Source organism: Rhinolophus sinicus, chromosome 15 (assembly GCF_057876585.1).
Source record: "Rhinolophus sinicus isolate RSI-liver-muscle chromosome 15, RSI-T2T, whole genome shotgun sequence".
NCBI classification, from domain to species: domain Eukaryota; kingdom Metazoa; phylum Chordata; class Mammalia; order Chiroptera; family Rhinolophidae; genus Rhinolophus; species Rhinolophus sinicus.
Window position 1 is genome coordinate 90,263,718 of NC_142515.1, and position 23,452 is coordinate 90,287,169.

The 23,452-nt window shown below is 43.8% G+C and overlaps 1 protein-coding gene across 3 annotated transcripts; it reads left to right on the forward strand.

Moving 5' to 3' along the window:
- Window positions 1–590: 590 nt before the first annotated feature.
- NPM2 (nucleophosmin/nucleoplasmin 2) lies at window positions 591–21,698 on the forward strand. 3 transcript variants are annotated; one of them, XM_088792465.1, is made up of 9 exons: window positions 591–972; window positions 5,309–5,390; window positions 5,502–5,575; window positions 5,717–5,842; window positions 18,515–18,605; window positions 19,640–19,842; window positions 19,957–19,991; window positions 21,077–21,110; window positions 21,220–21,698. In XM_088792465.1, exons 2-9 carry the CDS (start codon window positions 5,333–5,335, stop codon window positions 21,262–21,264), a joined length of 666 nt encoding a protein of 221 aa, XP_088648591.1. In that variant the 5' UTR covers window positions 591–972; window positions 5,309–5,332; the 3' UTR covers window positions 21,265–21,698. The 3 variants fall into 3 exon arrangements, with proteins under 3 accessions (XP_088648591.1, XP_088648590.1, XP_019600205.2); XM_088792464.1 differs by lacking the exon at window positions 591–972 and adding an exon at window positions 989–5,162; XM_019744646.3 differs by lacking the exon at window positions 591–972 and having other exon boundaries at window positions 989–5,390; window positions 21,220–21,697.
- Window positions 21,699–23,452: the final 1,754 nt, after the last annotated feature.

Genomic DNA, 23,452 nt, shown 5'->3' on the forward strand with positions numbered 1-23,452 from the left:
CTAGACTTTAATGCCCTTTGCCCACCTACCCTTTGCAAGACCCAAGGCAGAGCCGCACTTCCTCTGGTTTCCCCCCACTGACCCGTCCGCAGTCAGGGCCTACAATGTCTGCGGTAGTCTTTACCCTACTCTCTCCCCATCTCAGCAACCCAAATGTGCTCCTTACGAGCTGGGACCAGGTGAAAAGGATGATGGATGAAAAGGATGTGTATCTGGGTGGGACGTATGTAGAGTCTGCAAAAAATGGTAGCTGGAGGGTGGAGAGTGGTTGGACCTAATTTGGGTGAAGCCCCTGCAGCGAGAGCTCCGGTCACCTGCTTTGGGCGAGTTGAACTCACTCGTGGCCACAGCCCTCTACAGAAAGGAAGAGAGCAGAAGCCACCGACCCTGCGAAGGAAGGACGGAAAGGGTTCAGCCCTGCCCCGGAACGACTTCGCGAGAAGCCGTCGTGCCCCGGAAGTAGTTCTGAGCTTTTCTGCTGTCCCGCGACGTCCGTAACAGGGACGCGTCCTCTCCCCTGCCGTCGCTCGCCCCGCCCCCGCCGCCCTGCGCAGGCGCAGTTCTGACCCCGTGCGCTAACCTGCCGGCCATGTTGCGTCTGGGAAGACGGCGTGGCTGCCAGGTGGCTGCGGGAGCGCTGTTGGGAAGGTCCGCGTTGGGCGGCTGCGGCCGTCGGACCCCCGCCGAGTCGTTTGCCCGATAGAGGTTCGGGTTCACACGCACCGTGACCTCACACCCATTATCCGCAGTGGTGATCACAGAGTCACTGTTCACGGACTTTCCCCTGATGGGAAGAACTCAGTGGAGTGACCGGCTGAAAAGGATGGTCATCACACGGCGCAGTGTGCTCTGGGGGTACAAAGGAGGAGCCCCAAAGGGGAGTCCGAGCAGAACACGCAGTCGGAAGGAGGCGAGGAAAACACGCAGGGAGTGCAAACACACTGAGGCCTGAAACGTCTCGTACCTTTTCAGGTGCAAAAATAGCGTGACTGGAGGGACAGTGCAGCCTGTTATACGTGTCTGATGGGTGGGCACAAAAGGTTGGGATTTGATCCTAAAAGCTTTAAGTTTCCACCAAAGGTCACTTTGCAAAGCTGTCTAGTGACGAATCTTTGTTTAATCCACCAGCTAGTGGATAATAAGGATTTGAACCAAGACGGGCTGTGGGGAGAGAGTTGCGAAATAGTGTGGATGGGGGAGTAGAATCAACAGGATTTTGTGACTAGTTGGTTGTGGAGAGTAAAGGGAAGAGGATTCTAGAATGATTCCCAGGTTCCAGAATAGAGCAGCAACTGAGTCAAGGCATAGGAAGCACGGGACAGTAAGGAGATGAGGGCAGAGCACTCGGTGCCAAGGAGACCCTTGCTCTTGCAGGCAGAGCACCCGATATTGTACACACACACACACATACACACACACACACAATCAGAAAATAGAAGAGGAGGGAATACTTCCCAATCATCTTATGAAACAAGCATTTCCCTGATACCAAAAACCTGATAAAGACATTAAAACAAACCAAAAAAATCCTTTATGCTAATAGCCCTCGTGAACATAAATGCAAAAATCCTCAACTAAATACAGGAATATATAAAAAGGATATCATGACTAAGTGGGATTGATTCTAGGAATGCAAGGCTGTTTTAACATTCAAAAAATCAATAAATGCAAGTCACCATATAAACAACATAAAGGAGAAAAGGCTGGTCCTCTCAAGATAAAAAAAAAGCACATCACAAAAAAATACCCATTTATGATTAAAAATTCTCAGCAAACTAGGAATAGAAAGAAACAATCTGTTAAAAGACATCTGGAAAAATCTACCAACAATATACTTAAAAGTGAAGGACAGTGTTCCCCCTTAGGTCAAGCACAAGGAAAGGATGAGCACTCGTACCACTTCTAGTCGCCATTGTGTCTGAGGGCCTCACCAGAGCAAATAGGCGCAACAAAGACAAGGCACGCAGATCAAAAAAGAAGTGAAACTCTTTATTCCCAGATGCAATGATTTGGAGTACAAAAAAGCTACTGAAACTAATAAGTGAATTCAGCAAAGTCACAGACTACAAGGTCAATATACAAAAACCAATTGTATTTCTAGATACTAAAACTATTAAAAACATGAAAAATTTAAATATATGCTATTGCTACAGCATCCAAAAACATGAAATACATAGGAATAAATTTAACAAGATACGTTCCAGACGTCACACTAAAATCTATAAAACATTGCTAAGGAAAATTAAAGATCTGCATAATTGGAGAGATTATAACATGTTCATGGATTGAATGACTCAAAATGGTGATATCAGTTCTCCCTAAATTCAACTATGCATTCAACAAAATCCCAGTAAAGATCCCAAAAGCCTTTTTTGTAGAAATTGACAGGCTGATTCTAAAATTTGTATAAAAATGTAAAGTATCTGGAATAGCCAAAATATTTTTTAAAAGAATAGAGTTGGAGGACTCAACTACCTGATTTCAAGATTTACTAAAATGCTATAGCAATCAAGACAGTGGTATCGACACTAGAGTAGACAGACAGATAAACGGCAGAGTATAAAGTTCAAAAATAGACACGTGGTTAATTGATTTTTGACAAAAGTGCCAAGATAATGCAATACAGAAATTATGGTCTTTTTTCAAAAAATGGTGCTAGAAAAACTGGATATCTACTTGGAAAAAAAATGAACCTCGACTCTGACCTAACGCCATCACAAAAATTAACTTCAAATGGATTCCTGATGTAAAAGTATAAACTAAAACTACAAGACTACTAGAAGAAAACTTAGGCAAAAACTTTCACCACCTTAAGCAAAGATTTCCTAAAACATCAAAAGCATGAGCCATAAAAGAAAAAGAAATCATTGGACTTTGTCAAATCTTTAAATTACTGTTATTCAAAAGATGCCATTTAAAAAAAGTGAAAAGGCAAGCTATAGACAGGAGTAAAAACGTCTTCCAAATACATATATTTGACACAAAACAGGTATCTAAGATATATAAAGAACTCCTACAACTCAATAGAAAGAATAACCCAAAATAACCATTTTTAAAATGGACAAAATATTTGAATGGGTATTTTGCAAAAGAAGATACATATGACCAATAAGCATTTGAAAAGATGCTCAACATCACTTATCATCAAAGAAATACAAATAAAAATCACAAGAGATGTCACTACATCTGCAGAACAGCTAAAACTAGGAAGACTAACAATTCCAAGTATTAATAAATATGTAGTGCAACTGGAATTCTCATACATTGCTGGTAGAAATGCAAATCTACAGGAATTTGGAAAACAGTTTTATAGTTTTACATAAAGTTTAATATATGCTGACCAAATAATCCAGCAACTCCACTCCTAGGTATTTATCCAAGAAAAACTAAAATGTATGTCCATGCAAAGACTTGCTCTCAGATATTCATAGCATTTTTGTTCATAATATTCTAAAACTGGAAACTACCCAAATATCCATCAATAGGTGTATCGGTCAGGGATGTATTACAAGGAATTGGCTTATGCAATGAGACTGGCTAGGCAAGTCTGAAATCTGTAGGGCAGGGTGGAAGCTCTCTGGCAGGAGCTGAAGCTGTAGTCCACAGACTGAACTTCAGGGAAATCACATCAACAATGTATCTTCACAGCCACACCTATGTTAGTGTTTGAATAACTGGGTATAATAGCCTAGCCAAGTTGATACAAGTTGACAACTTACCAGCAGGTGACTGGATATACAAATTGTGGAATACTACTCAACGATAAACAGAAACAAATGACTGATACAAGCAATAATATGGATAAATAAATCCCAAACACATTTTGTTCAGCAAAAGAGGGCAGACCAAAAGACCCTGTATGATTCTACTTACAGTGTGAAATTCTAGAATAGTCAATACTAACCTAGTGTCAGAAAGCAGGTCTTTACCTAATGCTAATTAGGCATCAAAAGGAGATATGACTGCAAAGGGAAACAAAATTCGAGGGAGTGATGGAAATGATAATTTGACTGTGGTGATGGCTACACAGGTGTGTACATTTATCAAAAAATCATCAAATTCTACACTTTAATGAGTGCATTTTTGTATATATTTTTCAATAAAGTTAACATTTTAAAAAGGAAAAAAAAAAGTGCTGATTCCTGCACAGCAGAAGCTACAATCAGGGATCCAGAGAGAGATCTATCCAGTTATATCCTCCAGCACCATTTTTGGAAAAGACTACCCTTTCCCGATTGAATTACCTTGGCACCTTTGTTGGAAATCAGTGAACCTTATAGTATGTAGATGAGAAGTTTCCAGGATAGGCGTGAAGGATGAGAATGCAATAGCAGAGATCCCCAGTTACTTCTGACTCCCAAACAGAGGTGTCTCACGAGCAGCAGGAGGGGTGTGTCAGCTGAAAAGGCTTGTCCTCTAACTACTCTACCCAAACACACGTGGAAGTGCATCTCTGTGCCCTGCGAACCGCAGTTTGTGAAGCGACTGGCCCTGGTAAAGTCATTCATTGGATTCCTCCCCAGCTGCTACAGCTGCCTCTTGACCACCTTCCTCATGCCCACCCCTTCCCTGCCACGGGACAAATCATCCTCTGGAAACAGGGCTTTCCTCTCTGGGGACCACCGTCCTGGCACAATCCCGGGGAGGGAAAGGACAGGAAGAAAGGCGGTGATCACAAAGGAGCAAGAATGCTGCTGCTTCCTCCTGGTGGCAAAGCCTCTCCAAGCTGGGCGGCCTGGCGCTGTAGCCCCCAGTAAATGCCGTAGGTCAGAGTGTGGTCCCGCGCCCGCAGCACCCACCTCACCTGGGAACGGTTAGAAATGCAAATGCTCTTGGCCCCAGCCAGACTTGCTCTATGGGAAAAGGGCAGTGGGGCCTGTAGCACGTGCGCTTTAACAGGCCCTCCAGGTGCTTCTAAGGCACAGAAAACGAAAGGATGGCTCAACGGGGCCGAAGAGAAGGGCCTCTCCTTTAGGGCTGATTAGACAGCGTCCGTGCCCTTCGCAGGCCTCATAACAGCTGCGGCGGGCCGCCCGCGTGAGGCCTGACGAGGTCGGTGTGAGAGCCCAGAGGGAGCGCTCGGAGGACGGGTCCAAGGTGGAACCCGCGCCCACTGAGCAGCCACAGTGAGGGCAGCGGGGACGGAGGGCTGGGCCCCAGGGGTGAGTGGAACTCGGACGGGCACGGACACCCGCTTCCCCCGAGTAGCGGGCGGCCGGGCCTGGTCCCTCCCCAAGGCCTCTCTGCCCAGGTCCCAGCCTGGATCTGAGCCGCCTTTCCGGCTTCACCTCACTGGGCCCCTCCGCAGCGCACGGCCCGTTTCCCCTGCGCCATGAACCGCAGCCGCACCAGCACCAGCACCGACAAGGCAGGGACAGTCACGCTCTGGGGTGAGTGAGGGCCCGGGTGCTGGGGGTTGCCCCCCAGGTGAGGGCTGCCTGGAGGAAGGGGCGTATCCCCTGAGCCCGCCACCGCCTTCCCTCCCTCCGTCTCCTTTCCAGGCTGTGAGCTAAACCAGGAGAAGCGGACCTGGACCTTCAAACCGCAGAAGGAGGGGAAGGTGTTGCTCTGTACGGTGGGTGGTCCCCTCCCCCAAGGCGGGGAGGAGGGACCGCTAGCGCGGAGCAGGGGTGTCTGTGGGCCGTACAGGTGCAACCGGGTTTCCCTCCTCTGCCCTCTGGGGATGAGGTGCCCTGCTTCTTGTCAACCCTGTCAGATTTGCTTGGGGGAGAAAGCCAAAGAGGAGATGAACCTCGTGGAGATCCTGCCCCCAGCAGGCCAGGAGGACAAGAGGATGAAACCCATCACCATTGCCTCGCTGCAGGCCTCCGTCTTACCCATGGTGAGTCTCTCCCTGCGCCCCGGAACACTGCCTGCTCAGGCCTCACCCCCGCGTGGGCATGGACACAACCCATGGGGATACGGGCGTCCTGAAGCAGTAGAGCCATGCTAGGGAGGAGACACAGCACGTGACTGAAAGCCTGGACTCAGCAGCCAGACGCCCCACTTCCATCCCAACCCACCCTTTACTAGCTGTGTGACTAGTTACACAGCAAGTTAAATAACCTCTTCAAAATCACATTTTTAAACCGTTTACTGCTGGTGACAGGTCAGTGTTGATGACTTACATATTGATTGTGTATCCAGAAATCCTTATTTCTAATAATTTATCTTGAGTGTTCTAATGCAAATCATCATTATTTGTGGAAAATGGCTTTTTTTTTTTTTTTAAATCCTACTATAATGGCTAGGACCTCCAGTATAATACTGGATAGAATGATAATCAGATGTCTTTGTTCCATCCTTGATTTTTTTTTTTTTAAAGGATTACTTCTAATGTTTCTCCATCAAGCATGACCAGTTTTGGAGATACCCTTTGTCAGCTTAAGGAAGTCTCCATCTAGGCCTACTCTGCTTTTAAAATTGGGTTTTCATCTTTTTAATCATGAATGGTTATCAAACGCTGTTCTATTCAAATGACCTTGGGTTCTTTTCTTCTTTAATCTGTTAATGTGTAAATGATATTAATAGAATAATATTCAGCCAACTTTACATTCCTGAGATAAACACTGCTTTATAGTATGATAAACTTCCAGATTTATATATTTGTTACTATATTAAGATTTTTTTAAACTTATATACTCATAAATGAGGTTGGCCTATATATTCCTTATCTTGTTCGGGTATCAAGGCATAGTAGCCTCACGAAGCGAGGAATGGAGTATCCTCTCATATGTGCTGGAATAGTGACTATAAGACCAAGATCATCTGTCCTGGGAGACTGATCTTGTAACACTTACCCTCAAATCTCTCCCTCCACCCCCAAACCTGATCCTTTCCCAGTAAATAGTTTCTCTTTCGATTCATCAGGGGGAAAAACCTCCTCTCTAACCCACCTTATCTGAACCAGCAACAAATCCTGTTGACTGGACCTTCACAATATACCCCAATCTGACCACATTTCCCCTCCTCCCCGCTACACCCTGGTCCAGGTGACCATCACTTCCTGCTCTCTTTTGTCGCATGGCCTCCTAACTGGTCTACCTGCCTTCACCCTTGGTCCCCTATAGTCTATTCCAGGGATTAACCAGCTGCAGAATTAAATCCAGCCCACTACCTGTTTTTGTAAATAAAGTTTTATTGAAACACAGCCACACTCCTTCATTGATATATTATCTGTGGCTGCTTTCACTTGGTAACAGCAGAATTGAGTAGTCTTCACGGAGACCATAGGGTTTACAAGCCTAAAATACTTCTCATCTGGCCCTTTACAGGAAAAGCTTTCCAGCCTCTGGTCTATTCCATACACAACTGAAAGGAAGATCCTTTTAAACAAGTGTCAGGGCTTGTCACTTCTCTGCTAGAACCCTTAGGTCAATGGCTTCCCATTTCATGAAGAATGAGTTCCGAGATCCTTTATGTCCTGGTCCTCCACACCCTCTCTCACCTCAGCCTTTGCTACCCTCGCCTTCCTGACCCTGCTCAAACCACACTGGCTCCCCTACCGTACCTTGAAAACTCCCACATACCCCTCCTTAGTCCTTACATTTACTCTTCCCCGAGCCAGGGACACGCCTACCCCCCACTTCCATCTGGTTTTTGTTCAAATGTCAGCCCTGACCACAAACAGCACCCCCTCTTCCTTCCCCACCCATAATCACTTTTCCCCCGTTGGACTCATTGCTGGCATCAGTTTTCATTTGTGCGTTCTTTCTCCGCAACCAGAATATAAGCTCCCAGAGAGCAAGGACTGGGCCTGTCTTGTCTGCTGCGTTAGCCACACTGCCTGTATAATAGTGCCTCGTACACGGTAGGAACCCAATATATAATGAAGGAGTGAGTAAATAAGCAAATGAACTATGTAGGGCGGGTTTGATTTTAAGTTACTGTAATTTATTTAATAGTTTTGGATCTATTCAGATGTCTATTTCTTTGAGTCCGTTTTTTTTTTAATCAGATTTATTGAGATGTAATTTAGAACAATAAGATTCATCAATGTTACGTGTACAACTTGATGCATTTGACAAATGTATATAATTGTGTAACTGTCACCACAGTCGAGCCACTTTGCAGTTGATCCCTTCCACCTACCATTGCAACTGGCAACCACTGACCTACTTTGTCAGTATAGTTTTGCCTTTTCTAGAATTTCATTTAAAGGGAACCGTGCAATACAGTCTTTTGTGCCCAGCTTTTTTCACTTGACATAATGCTTTTGAGATTTCGCCATGTTGTGAGTGAGATAGTCATGTGCTCTTTTTTTATGTCTGAGTGGTGCTCCATTCTACAAATAGGTATATACACCAGGTTTTGTTTATTCATCTGTTAATGGAAATCACGTGGGTAGTTTCCAGTTTTGTACTATTATGGATAAGGTGCTATGAACATTTGAGTGTAAGTATTTGTATGGACCTGTGTATGCATTCTTCTTGAGTAAATACCTAGGAATGGAACTGCTGGGTCATAGAGTAAGCGTGTGTCAAACTTTATTCAAAAGTGTCAGACTGCTGTACCACTTTGCATTCCTACCAGCAATGTATGAGGATTCCAGTTTCTCCCCATCCTCCCCAACATTTGTTATTGTCTAATTTTGATGAGTCACCTGAGTGGGTGTGAACTTCTTGCTCAGTGTGGTTTTGATTTGTGTTTCCCTGGTGATTAATGATGTTGAGCATCTCTTCATGTGCTTATTGGCCATTTGAGTATCTTTTTTTGAGAACTCTCTAGTCTTCATCCTACAAATTTTGATAGGTACTGTTTTCATTTTTATTCAGTTCAAATTATATTATAGTTTCCTTCTCAGCGCTGGGATATTTAGAAGTATGTGTGTTTTCACATTTCCTAATAAGAGGGATTTTCTAAGAATCTTTCTTATAGTTTGATCTTTTGTGGTCTGAGAACATGCTCTATATTATTTCAGTCTAAACTGCTTTGTGATTTGTTCTGTGACCCATAACATGTTCCTTCTTGGTGAATATTTCATTTATACTTGAAGAATTTGTGTTCTGTTGTTGGGTGTATTTCTCTATAAATATCAATTATATTAAGTTGGTTGGTAGTTTTGCTAGTGTCTTTACTCATTTTCTGCCTACTGAATCTACTAATTACTGAGAGATAGACACTGAAGTCTTCAGCAATCGTTTTGGCTTTGTCTATTTCTCCTTTCAATTATCAGTTTTTACTTCATGTATTTTGAAGCTTTTTTATTAGACACGTACACTTCTAGGATGGCGGTATCTTTGTTAATTTATCCCTTTATCATTATGAAATGTCCCTCTTTATCCCTAGTAAATATTCTGAAGCCTATTTAGTCTGATTACTATAGTCAATCTAGCTCTTTTTTATTAATATTTGTACGCTGTGTTTTCCCAGTTCTTTCGTTATCATGTTACACTTAATCTCTGTATCTTTATATATAAAGTGGGTTTCTTTTAGATACCATATAATTGAGTCTTTTATCCAATTTGATAATCTCTGCCTTTTAATTAAGAGTATCTGAACTGTTAATATTTAATGTAATTATCAATAAGGTTGGGTTTAACTCCATCACCTTGCTATTTGTTTTCCTATTTGTCCCATCTGTGTTCCTTTCTTTTTCTTTTCTGACCTTCTTTTGGATTAACTACGTGATTTTTATTACATTTTCATCTCCACTATTGGCTTCTTAGGTATACTTCATCTCTTTGTTATTTTTTATTGGTTGCTCTAGAGTTTATAATATGCATCTTTAACTTACAACAGTCTATATTCAAGTACTATTATACCACTTCATGTATGATGTAAGATTCTTACTACAGCATACTTTATTTCCCACTTCCCATCCTTTGTGCTATTGTAATAACTTTTGCTTCTACATATGCCATAAATCCTACACCAGATTGTTATTGTCTTTCTTTTAAACAGTCTATGTTTTTAAAAGATTAAGAATTAGAATGAAACGTTTTTATATTTACTATTTCTGGTACTCTTCATTCCTTTGTGTAGATTAAATTTCCATTTGGTATCATTTCCTTCTGCTTGAAGGACTAAAACATTTCTTGTAATGCAGGTCTGCTTGTAATGAACTCTTTCAGCTTTTGTTATGTCTGAAAAGTCCTTATTTCACTTTAGTTTTGAGAGCTATTTCACTGGGTTGAGCTTTTTTGTTTGTTTGTTTGTTTGTTTTTCAACACTTGAAAAAACATTACTAGTAGATTTCTCCAAACATAGCTTGCATAATTTGGATAAATCTACTAGTGTCTTTGTCTTTACTCCTCTGTATGTAATGTCTTTATTCCTTTGGCTGCTTTTAAGATTTTCTCCTTATTGCTGGTTTTGAGCAATTCAATTATGAAATGCCTTGAGGTTCATTGAATTTCTTAGGTATTTGTTTTCATCAAATTTGGACATTTTTGGGGCCATTATTTCTTGAAATATATTTTCTGACACCCCCCCCATCCTCTCCCCATCTCCATTGGGGAATCCAATCACATGCACACTTGACTCCTTAAAGTTGTCCCAAAGTTTGTTGATGCTCTGTTCATTTTCTGAAAGTATTTTTCCTCAGTGTATTTCATTTTGGATAGTCCTTATTTATTCAATGTCATTACTCCTTTCTTCTGCAGCATCTAATTTGTTGTTAATCTCATCAGTGTGTTTTCATTTCAGATACTATAATTTTCATCTCTAGAGATTTTTTTTTTTTTTTAAGATTTTATTGGGGGAGGGGAACAGGACTTTATTGGGGAGCAGTGTGTACTTCCAGGACTTTTTTCCAAGTCAAGTTGTTGTCCTTACAATCTTAGTTGTGGAAAGTGCCGTTCAGCTTCAAGTTGTTGTCCTTTCAATCTTAGTTGTGGAGGGTGCAGCTCAGCTCCAGGTCCAGTTGCTGTTTCTATATGCAGGGGGCACAACCCACCATCCCTTGCGGGAGTCAAACTGGCAACCTTGTGGTTGAGAGGATGCATTCCAACCACCTGAGCCATCTGGGAGCTCAGCGGCAGCTCAGCTCAAGGTGCCAGGTTCAATCTTAGTTGCAGGGGGCAGAGCCCACCATCCCTTGCAGGACTCGAGGAGCTGAACCAGCAACCTTGTGGTTGAGAGCCCACTGGCCCATGTGGGAATTGAACAGGCAGCCTTCGGAGTTAGGAGCATGGAGTTCTAACTGCCTGAGCCACCGGGCCGGCCCTCTAGAGATTTTATTTGAGTCTTCCGTGTCTCAAACATTTTTCATCTTTCCTCTAGTTTCTTGAACATATGGACTACAGACATAATAATTAATGTCTTGTCTACTAATTCTATAATTTGTGTCAGTTTTGATTGAATTTTTTCTCATAATTATGAGTTATAGCTTCCAGGTTCTTTGTCTAGTAATTTTTAATTTGGTGCCAGGCAGTCAAGTTATTTAGATACCATTTTATACTTTTGGGTCTTGTTTTTAAGCTTTGTTTGGTGGTACAAAAGCTAGGTTTAAACTAGTTAATCCCCCCACTACTGTGATGAGACCCTTCTTAGTTCTCCAACAGGTGCCCCATAAATTATGAGCTTTTCCACTCTAGCTTTTAGAAACAAGCACTGTCCCTGACCCTATATGAGCTTCAGACACTTTTAGAGTGATTCCTTTCCCCCAGTAGTTTCCTCACATGCATGTGCTTATCACTACTTGACTGAATACTCAAGGGGGACTTTCTGCCAATGTCTGACGTTCTGTCTTTGCAGCTCTCTCCTCTCCTGTACTCTGTTCTGTGAACTCTAGGTGCCTTGACTTCCCTGGGTTACCAGTTTCACTTCCTCAACTCAGTGAGATCACTGTGCTCTTTTGGAAACTGGCCTGAGTTCCCCCTCCCTGCGCTGTCCAGGAAGGAAGCTTTGACAACCCTAAGGCTCATTTCATTTTTTCCCATCTCTCGGGGATTACTGTTCTTCCTTGATTGATGTCCAATGTTTTGAGAGCCATTGTTTCCTATATTATATTTGGGGTTTTTTTTTTTCAGTTATTTCAAGTTGAAAGGTAAATTCAGTCCCTGTTACTTGGCCTGAACCAAATGTCTACTCTGAGCCAATTTTGATCATTTATCTTTTTCCAGATATTGTTTATGCTATTTGCTAATAATGTTTGTAATCACAACTATATCTGTTGTTATATCCCTCTTTTTTAAATTCCCAGTAGTGTTTATCATCTTTCCTTCCCATACCCCTTAATCATGGAGATTAGTCTTTTCTTCTTCTCCTCCTCCTCCTCCTCCTCCTCCTCCTCCTCCTCCTCCTCCTCCTCCTTCTCCTTCTCCTTCTCCTTCTCCTCCTCCTTCTCCTCCTTCTCCTCCTTCTCCTTCTTTTCAAAGAACCAGCTTTTGGCTTCATTGGTGTTTCTATTTTCTTATTTTCTATTTTATTCTCTGATTAGCTGATATTTTCTGCTTTCTTTGTTCTGTTTTCTTCTTGACTTAGATATTTAGCCCATTCATGTTCTAGCTTATTTTTTCCAAGTTTTATTTATTAATTTTTAATACTATAAATTTCCCTCTAAGGATGTTTTTAGCTGCATCCCTCAATATGTGTTTTGTAGTATTTTCACTTTATTTCATTTCATTTTAAATATTTTCTAATTTCATTATGACTTCTTATTTGATGTATGAGTTACTTAGAATTTTTTAATTCCTGAAGATATGGGTGGGTTAGGTTATCACTCCTTTTCTCAATGTAATTGCAAAAGAAAATGTGGTCCATACACACCTCAGTTCTTTGGTATTTGTTGAGACTTGAATTGTGGCATAGTACATGGTAGTATTGTAGGAATCTGTGTGTGTTCAATAAATGAAGCTTATTAATTGTGCTCAAATCTATATATGTTTGTCTCCCTAATCCATCAATTATTTTAAAAAAATGTGTTAAAATTTCCTATTATGATAGTGGATTTTCAGTGGATTCTTAAATTTTATTGTTTGCTTTACATATGTTTATTTTTCAGTTGAATTTTTTTAGATAATTGTAGATTCACATTTAGCTGTAAGAAATAATATGGAGAGATCACTACATATGTAACCTTTTGGAACTGGCTCTTTTTTCCTGCTCAGCATCACTCCCTGGAGATTCATCCAAATTGTATGTATTTTTATTGCTGAGTAGTAGTCCATGGTACAGATCAGGGGTGTCCAAACTTTTTTCAACGGTTTTCACCAAGGGCTATATGCGTAAAATACACAAACAGCCAGGCCACTCACTCAAGGTGAAGTACGTATTGCCTCACCTGGTTTATTTAAGTAAACTAAATATATTTTTGGAATTTGCTGCGGGCCAATTAACAATGGCCCACGGGCCGCAGTTTTGACACCCTTGGTATAGATGTACCAGAGTTCAACAATTCATTTGTGGGAAAACTGGGTTGATTCCAGCTTGGAGCTATTATAAATAAAGCTGCTATGAACATGTGTATAAAGATTTTTGTGTAAGCATAAGTTTTAATTTCTCTAAATGCCCAGGAGTGCAATTGCTGGGTCATATGGTGGTTGCATGTTTAGTTTCTTAAACCTCCTGTTTTTCAAAGTGGCTGTGCCATTTTTCATTTCCACCAGCAATACGTGAGTGATCGAGTTCTGCATCCTTACTGACATTTCATGTTGTCACTATTTCTTATTTCAGCCATTCTGATATATGTGTAGTGATATCTCATTACACTTTTTGCATTTCCTAAGGGCTAATGAAGTTGAACATCTTTTTATGTGTTTACTTGCCATCTGTATATTCAGTAAAATGTCTATTCATAGCTTTTGACCATTTTCTAATGGATTGTTTGTTTTCTAATTGGATTGTTTGTTTTGCTAATTCTTTATTCTAGACGCTAGTCCTTTGTCAAATATATGGTTTGCAAATATTTTCTTCCCATTCTATAACTTGGTTTTCATTCTCTTCATATAAGCTTTTATGAACTAAAGTTTTTAATTGTGATGAGGTCCATTTTATCAATGACTTTTATGACTTTTGGTGTTATAGCTAAGAACTCTCTGCCTAACCTGAGATTATGATGATTTTCCGTTTTTTTTTTTGTTTTTTGTTTTTTGTCCGAAAGTATTACAGCTTTATAATTTACATTTAAGTCCATGATCATTTTGAGTTCATTGTTGTATAAGGTGTGAGGTTTGGGTCAAGGTTCATTTCTTTGCCTATGGACATGCAATTGCTCCAACACCATTTGTTGAAGAAACTATCCTTCCTCCATTTAACTGATTCTTCAACTTTGTCAAAAATCAGTTGAATGTATTTGTGTGGGTCTATTTCTAGGTGTTCTGTTCCATTGATCTATGTGTCTATCCCTCCAATACCGCACTCTTGATTACTGTAGCTATAGCTTTATATATGTTTGTACTATGTTATTGGTGTATATAATTTACAGAATTATCTTCCTTGTAAATTAATTTTTTATCAATATGTGGTGACCTTTATCCCTAAAATGCTTATTAAAGCCTACATCATTTGATATTAATTTGTTTCCCAGTTGTTCCTCAATATTCATTATTCCTTTATTCTTTAGTAGTGGAACTCATGACTTTTAGCCGGCCACATGGCTACGCAGAATAAAAACTATATTCCCTGAGTTAGGCATGACCATGAAGTTTTGGCCAATGGAATGTAAACAGAAGTGGTATCTATAACATCTGCAGTGTCCTTATAGAGAGATCATGTGACCATTTTTGTGTCTTCCTCCTTCCTGCTGGCTGGAATGTGGATGTGATGGCTGGAACCTGAGCAGCCATCCTGGGTAAGAAGGTAGAAGCCATGTATTGAGGATAGCGAAACAACACAGTACAAAGAGCCTGGATCCCTGGTGATTGAGAAGCTGGATACCTGCAGCTGACTGTTTATATCTGAATTTGGTTTATGTGACAAAGAAACAAGCTTCTATCTGTATAAGCCACTGTTATTGAGTTGTTTGTCACTTCTTACCAAACCTGATCTAACAAATACAACTAGCTTCATTTTTTAAGGACTTTATTTTTTATTTTTAGAGCAGTTTTAGGTTTACAGTAAAACCTAGAGGAAGGTACAGAGATGTTCTGTATACCACCTATACCCCCCACACACATTATCAACATCACTCACCAGATGGCAAAACTACCTTCATTTGCATTTCAATTAGGTATGGCTGCAGTAATAGAGACCCAACCACAGGGCCTTAACCAAATTTGAGATTTATTTCTGTGTTGCATAGAAGTCCAGAGATGGGCAGCGTAGGGCTGGTGCGATGGCTCCATGGTCACCAAAGACCTCTTAGCTTTCTCCTGTCCTTAACGCAGAGCTTCCCTCCTCAAGGTTGCCTCACAGTCCAGGAAGGCTGCTGCAGCTCCAGCCCTCACTTCTGCGTGTAAGGTAATAGGAAAGAAGAAGCAAGGGAAGAGGCTTTCCCAGTTCTCTGTCTACCTTTTAAGGAATCATCACATAAATACCACCCACTAAATTCTGCTTACAACTCATTGGCTGAGAAATGAGTGACATGGTCACAGCTAACTGCAAAAGAAACTGAGGAATGCAGTCTTTGGCTGGGTACAATATGTGACTCTCAAGGTACTGTTATTATGGAAGAAGGGAAGAATGGATGTTGGATAAACAACTGGAAGCCTCCGCCACATCTGGGTATATGCTTCCATGTCTTTACCTCAGCATTTCTGTCCTTACATTTTAGGTGTGTATCTTAGAAGCAGTCTATAGCAAGACTTGGTTTTACTCTATCTGGTCAGTATAGTCTGTTCACATTTGTTGTGATTGCTACTATACCTGGATTTATTTGTAACGTACTTTGTGCCTCTACTTTCCTTGCTGTTTTATTTTTTTCTCCTTTTCCTATTTTTTATTAGATTGATTAAAATTTCTTTTCCCCTTTTCTACTGGTTTGGAAGCTGTAGAATCTCATTCTAATTTTTATTGGTTGTCCTTAATTTTTTTTTAAACAGTCATGCATGATCAAATTCTAAAATGAATGTTTTTATTCCTCCCAAACAATCCAGGAAACTTTTCTAATTACCCTCTTCCTAACTTACATGGTGTTATCATGTGGAGTTTTAGCTTCAACTTGTTTTAGACCCACTCAGCACTAGTCATTACTAGTACTACCTTATTTTACACTAACGCTTACTTAAGTTTTTCTATGTTTACCAATTTGCTTGCTCACCGCTGTTTCTTGTATCTACTTCTTCCTTCTCAATTTAATTGCCACCTTCTTAAAACATGCTTTAGTAGGTCTGGGAATAGTAAACTTATTTGGGCTTTATCTGGAAATATCTTTATTTTCCTCTCATCACTTCACGATAGTTTGTGTATAAATTCTAGGTAGAGAGGAAGTTTCCCTCAAAACCTTAGAGATGTTATCAGGTTTTTCTGGTTTCTGATGTTGCTGTTGAAATCCTCAGTCTGTCCTGTTACTGTGCCTTTTTTTGAAATCTGTCTTTCCTTTTAAGATAATCTCTTTGTTGTTATCTACCATTTTACTTTGGCATGTTCAAGTGTAGAATTATTTTTATTTATCTTTTGGGAGTTAGGTTTCCTGGATATGAGAATCTGGGTCTTTGATTGTTTCTGGAAAACTCTTGGTGGTTCTCATTTTGAACATTGACTCCATTCTCTCCAGTCCTTTTCTCTGATTAGATGCATGTTGGGTCTTCTCACCCTGCTCTCCACATCTCAACTTCTCTTTCACGTTCTGTTTATCTCGCTGTGTGGCCTGCTGGGTAATTTCTTCACAGCACTATTCCAGTTTACAGACTCTTGCTGCAGCTGGCTTTTATTCTGCTTTTTAACCATTTGTTCAGTTTATTTCAGTGCTAATACTTTTCATGTCTAAAAGCTGTGTTTGGTTCTTTTTCATAATATCTTCTTAGGGTTCTGATGCCTACTTTTATATTTATTTGGTTTTCATCAACCTTACTTCCTAGTGGTCCAGATTGTTATTTTCTTACCTCAGGTCCTTGGTTGTGCTGCTCTGCAGTCATTTTGTTTCCTTCGGCTGACGCTGCAGGATTGTTTCTTGCATGTTTTGTAATTTTAAATGGCGAGTTGTCTTCAGGGTTTTGCTTTCTCTGAAAGAGTTCTGTGTGAAAACAATGAGGAGTGTCCTAGGAGAGTGGTTTTGTGTTTGCATCTGCCATTTGCCTCAGGAATAGCACAAACCTGGGGTTTTATACGTATTTCTTGGCTTAGCACTCCCCACCAGGTAAATTCAGACTTCATAAAAGTGACAGGTATGGCCTGGGATTTTAGTTTGTCCCAGGAGACTTCTACTCCACTCTCAGTTCCTTGTTACCTTTCTGTGGTTGGTTTTAGGCTCTTTAGTCACCTCTCCTTGACCCTCACCCTGGGATGACTGAGGTGCAGCCTTTGAGGGTTCTGGCCTGCGTGCAGTGGGCTCCATCACAACTCTCCTCTTTTGAGCCAAGTTCTTGTCTCTCATCCATGCGTGAAGGTTCAAACCCAAAGCCCTTGCTATTTTCAAGTGTATTTCCCTTCAGCTGCTATTGCAGCAGCTCTGCCACCTGCTACTCTTCGCGTCTGATAGTTGGGGGTCTCAGCCATGCAGCAAAAACATGGGATTGCATTTTATCCATCCTTTCTAGGTGTCTTTGGCTGTAGAGTTTGTTTTTGCTAATTTGCTTCCTGTCTGAACCAGAAACTCGAAGTTAATCTCTCTAAGCCTCAGTGTCTTCCTCTGTAAAGTAATAATAGTACCTCCTTCGTGGGCAAGGAGTTAAATGAGACAAAGCAGATAAAACCCTTAGCCTGGGGCCTGGCCCATGGTAGGCACTCCATACCTATGAGTATCATCATTGTTACTCTAGAAAATTTGCCAAGTCTGGAAAAACAAAGAAAATAAATATGGACTATCCACTGACAATTGTGATTAGCACTGTATTTCTAACCTTTATTCATACGTATGTTCGCACGTTATTTATAAGACAAAAGTAGCACTGTACATACAACTTTGCATCTGCTTTTCTTATTTGATCAGTGTCATAGTCTATCTGAGATCAGGGTGCCAGTGTGGTCAGGTTTTGGTACGGGCCCTCTTCCTGGCTTGTAGATGGCTGCCATGTGTCCTCAGAGAGAGACAGAGAGAGCTCTCTGGTCTCAGCTTATAAGGACACCAACCCCATCATGAGGGCCCAACTCTCATGATGTCATCTAACGCTAATTATCTCCCCGAGGCCTCATCTCTAGACACCATCGCATTGGGGCGTCAGGGTTTCACCATAAGGCTTTAGGGGACATGATTTAGTCTGTCGCAGTCAGATTTCTCTAACAGCTGCCCCTCAGTTTGGGAGGCCGTCTGTGAAATGAGCCAGAGTGAGATGGTCAGATTCACATTGTTCTCCTCGGTTGAAAGGTCCAGGGGGTTGCAAGCACAGTGAGGTCCAGAGAACCCATGAAGTGTGTGTGGCTGCGGTGTGGGGAATTACCTCAGTGTTTCTGTGGGAGGCCAGCCCCCAGCCAGGTAGCGGGCCTGAGTGACCCAGTCTTCTCCTTTTCCGCCCCCACCTCCTTCCCCCTGCAGATCATGATGGGGTTGGAGCTTTCTCCTCCAGTCACTTTTCAGCTCCGGGCCGGCTCTGGACCTGTGTTCCTCAGTGGCCAGGAATGTTATGGTAAGTACGAGCTTGCACCTGGGAAAGGTCTGGGTGTGCAGAGCCAGGGCCGAGGCCATAACAGGTACTCAAACACTTGAGGGAGTCTTGAATTATTAGAGAAAACCCCCAAAGGCAATACGGTTGCCCAGAGCCTGACCTGGAACGCCATGGGAACAGATCATAGCCCCAGTTCATTTTTTTTTAATTGGAGAATATTGGGGAACAGTGTGTTTTTCTAGGGCCCATCAGCTCCAAGTCGTTGTCCTTCAATCTAGTTGTGGAGGGTGAAGCTCAGCTCCAAGTCCAGTCGCCATTTTCAATCTTAGCTGCAGGGGGCGCAGCCCACCATCCCATGTGGGAATTGAACCTGCAACCTTGTTGAGAGCTCCTGCTCCAAAAAACTGACGCCCCCTAGCCCCATTTCTCACCTCCTTGCCACATCCTCTGTGGGCCACAGCCCCCTCTCCTGTAACACGAGGGAAGGGGTATACTTGGTTTCATCTTCAAAGAGTAGCTGTGAGGAATAAATGGGATATTCAGAAACAGCAGTTAGCACAATGCCGAGTACTAACACGCACGTGAAATGTTAGCTGCTATGAAGTCCGTAACTATGGTGGTAACATGGGCCCTAAGAATTCTCCGTGCTGACTCTCTTAATATCCCTTTGACGGCTCTCTTCCCTGTCCAGTTGTGCCTCTTTCATCAGAGTGCTCTCCTGCCCCTAAACCCTGGCAGGGTCCACTTCCCTCAGGATAAGGTCTGAAGGCCTCATCTGCTACTGCAGGCTCCTCCCCAGCTGCCCCCTCCTTCCCCTCACACACCTTCCCGGAGTGAATCCTGCTACCCAGCTGGAGCCCAGCTCGCCCCTTCCCCTGCCTCCCGCTGTCCCGGGTCTCTCCCCCAATTGCCTCGCTATGTCAGGGAGGCCAGGATGGGTCCGCAGGAGTCAAGCAGGTGGGCCTCCCCGAGGGCAACTCTGAAGCCACGTGATGGAATGGGAGTCAGGCAGAGAGCCTGTGCGCAGGGGTCCTGCCCCTCTCCCACTGTTGCAGACAGGGCAGACCTCTCCTGGGAGGAGGAAGAGGAGCAGGAGGAGGAGGAGGAAGAGGAGGAGGAAGACGACGAGCCGCAGCAGCAGCCAGAGGAGGACGACGATGACGACGAGGATGAGGGTGACATTGATAAGTCCCCAGAGGAGACCCCTGTCAAACAGGGCAAGAGGCCGATGCCCCAGAAGCAGACAAGCGTCGCCAAAGTGAGGGGGGACCCTGACCCCAGGGACCTGGGCCAGGCTTCCTGAGCTGGGCTTGCAGAGGGGTGGGGCCGGTGAGTCCGAACTGTCCTAGTAATGCTTGTGTTTGGTTCCCAGCGGAAAAAGGTGGAAAAAGAAGAGGAAGCAGTGAGGTAAGTCTTTCCATCTCTTAACTTGGCTGAACTCTTAGCGGAGGTGTATAGGACTAGCACGGGTAGGGTGTGCCTGGCGTATGCACGTGTGTGCATACGAGGGTACACAGGAGCTGCACAGCCTTTGCGTTAAACCATCTTATCTTCTGACCTAATTCCACTGAGGCAATTCCTTCCAAAGGATCCCATCTGAAGTATTTTCCCGAAAATAAGACCTACCCTGAAATAAGCCCCAGGTAAGATCGTCAGCCAAGATCGAACGCATTTAGTACGTTATGATGATGTTCCAGAAGATGACATGACTGTATTTGAATAAGTCTAGATTGTTGTACATGAAAACATAAGACATCCCCTGAAAATACGCCCTACTGTGTCTTTTGGAGCAAAAATTAATATAAGACCTGGTCTTATTTTGGGGGAAATACAGTATGGGGAAAATTATACGCACTAAGAAACTCAGCATTGCATTATTCAAATAATAGTGAAAAATGGAAGCATTCTAAATGTCTACCAATATGATAGTTGATTAAACTATGTCACATTTTCTCAGTGGATGTTACCTATGCCCAGGAAAGCGATAGCAACCTGCAAACTCTTTATAGAATGTAAAAGAACAGGATATTAAATCATTTTCATTTTATTTCACATTTTTTTTAGAAGAAAACAAACACACGTAAAGCCCTGAGAGGAAATACACCAAAATGTTAATATTGGTGGGAAGTAAATAACATAAGTAATTTATTCTGTTCTCTATTTGCTATAGTTTGTACAGTGTGACTAACATTACTTTTATAATGAAAAAGACATACTTGTGATAAATAAAGAAAGCAGATGGGAAGCCTAAGAAGAAAAAAACATGTAGTTTAAAAAGAGAGTCAGAGTGTCCCGGGCAGGTGACAGGTGAAGAGTTGAATTCTGAAGCCTCCCCTCTCCAGGGCACAGCCCCCTGCTTCCCGGAAGTGTCCAGGGCCCTGCTTTCCAGTGTGGGCACTGGTGGGGCGGGAGGCCAGGGCTACTGGCATCAGGCTGAGCTCTCTCTTCCCCTCCCACCTCCCCACTCCTTGCACACCTCACCCCTATTCCAGATCCAGTCTTAGAGACAAGAGCCCTGTGAGGAAGGTGAGTTCTGATAAGAAAGGGCTGGTCCTCCTGGGGGAGGGGGTGGTCTCTGGGAAAGTGCCAGGACCCGGAGGGAGTGAGACACTGGAGTCCTCCCTTCTCTCCATAGACCAAACCCACACCCAGACCTAAAAAGCCGGGATGCAAGAAATGAGGATCCTGGAGTGGCCTGGCCACAGTGACCCAGGGAGGGCCTGCCAGGCCACCATGCAGAGGGGGCCTTCCTGGGGTACATCGTGGACCCAGGGCACCAACCACCCACCCCAGGTCCCTCCACCTGAGTCTGAATATGATGGAGGTGTTGGGGGAACACAAAAGCCCCTTGCCCCAACTCTCTGGATTCAGCAGGACCTGGAGGGAAGAACCCCAACCTCAGGGCCACAATAAAGTTTGCTTTGCCAGGACGTTTCTGCATCTCTTCCCAGGAGCCATACTTGTTGCCGGCTGCAGTGAACCCTCATGCCCAGCAGAGGGCGGCAGCGTCCCAGCACACCGTACGCGGTGGCCTGTGTCTGCCCGCTCTGCTCTTTCATCTCCCTCTCTTGTCCTGGCACATCTTCCTCTGGCCCAGCTTTGGGGGAAGAACCAAGTGTCTCAGCCTCTTACCCAGCTTCAATCTTCTGCCCCTGGGCTGAGGGAGGGCACTAGAGCTGTTGTGGTTCTTCCTGTGCCCACACTCCCTTCCGTCAGGGCCGGGTTTTCTAGGTGCAGAACTGAAGGGTTACAGCTGCCGGCCCCTGCCAGGAAGGGCCTCTATCCCTGTGGGACCAGCCTGAGCGTCTGTGTTTACTGGGACCTCGGGCCACCGTGCTAGTCCTGCTTCTCGGGCAAGCTCCTGCTCACAGGGGCCTCACTTATGTGAAGATCTGTGTTGGGCAGGAGCCCAGAGACCTTCAAGGAAATCCTCCCAGGTGGGGGAGACAAGGTGGGCTTTAGCATGGCTATCAAGTGTCTCTTACAGGAAGTGGACAGGTGAACACTTGCAACTCCTGTGCTAGGGTTCCCCTGGGGCAACTCTCAGTACATTGTTGGGGTGAGGCCAGTAGAGGCCTGGAATGGGGTGAAGGACCCTTTGCATGGCTCTGGCCTCCTGCCCTCTCCCAGGCCTGCAGATCCGCCCTGGAGCCAGTTGATGACGACACACAGATGGGCCCCCCACTCCGGTTATACATGTAAGGCCTCTGCAGGCCTTCTCCTTGCCTCTCACCAACACGCCTGCTGGCCAGGCCTAAAGGGGGCCAATGGAGAGTAGGCAGGACCCCCTCTCTTCCAGGACCCCCAGGTATGGGTCCGAGAAGAAGGTCTTTGGACACCCACACCAACCAGGCTTGGGTCTGCCACTCAGCTCCATCCTTCTCTGGTTGCAGAAGCAGTAGCAGAGGGCAGGGCTGGCATTCCCGCTGCTGGCTTTCTACACCCCAGGAGAGGAAGTAAGCACTGTCCCACCCTCTGACAAATGAGAACGGACCACTGACCTCAGGTCACCCAGAGAGTGAAAAGGCGCATCAATTCAGGTCTGGCCGCAGGTAGGCAGCTGGCATTCACCTTGGCTTCATGCCACAGTGATACAGGGTAGGCAAGACAAATTCCTCACTTTTAAGTTGCCTACAGCCTAGTGGAAACACAAAAGCCAACAACATAGTTTGAATTACTTTTGAGTGCTTTAGAGGAAGTGAAACAGGCTAATTTCCAGGGTGAGAAAGTGCTGGTTAGTTAGGAGATGTGAGAAGGTCCCTCAGAGGAAGCAATTGATAAGAAGGGGGCTGCCGGCTAAGTGAGCTGGCAGAACATTCCTAGGAGTAGGAACAGAGAGCAAAGGGCCTGAGGCACAACAAGCTTAGGGGTTTGGACAGAAAGAAGGCTGATATGGTTGCAGTAATAACACAGTGTGAGCTGGGCGCCGCTCTAAGTGTCTTCCGTGGACTCACTCCTTTAATCCTCACAACCACGCCTTGAAGTGGGTATTAGCCCCATTTCTCAGAAGTGGAGAGTGAGGCACAGAGAGGTTAAACAACTTGCCCCCAAGGTCACACAGCTAGTGGAGGAGCCAGGATTCACTCCCAGGTAGTCTGGCCCCCTTGTTTTTAACCACTCTGTGGATGAGAGGGAGGGATAGATAGCACCGAGCCCTAGAAGTCTTGTAAACTGAGAGCAGGAGTTAGAATGGAGCCCTGAATGCCTGTGTAACTGGAGCCCTAGGAGGGGCCGCCCCAGAGCCTGGTTATAGCAAAGCACACATTCCTGCAGGTCCTTCTTCCCTTGGCCAGCTCCAGCCAAGTGCCCCAGTTCTCCAGCTCAGCCATGGCTCCACATTAAGGGCACTCAGTAACTGCACTGTGGTT

Excerpts from the sequence above, each read along its gene's own strand:
- NPM2 (XM_088792465.1), top strand. The coding sequence starts at position 5,333 with ATGAACCGCAGCCGCACCAGCACCAGCACCGACAAGGCAGGGACAGTC. Across the intron at positions 5,843-18,514 it reads AGGCCTCCGTCTTACCCATG|ATCATGATGGGGTTGGAGCT; the intron begins GTGAGTCTCTCC and ends TTCCCCCTGCAG. Across the intron at positions 19,992-21,076 it reads AAAGAAGAGGAAGCAGTGAG|ATCCAGTCTTAGAGACAAGA; the intron begins GTAAGTCTTTCC and ends CCCCTATTCCAG.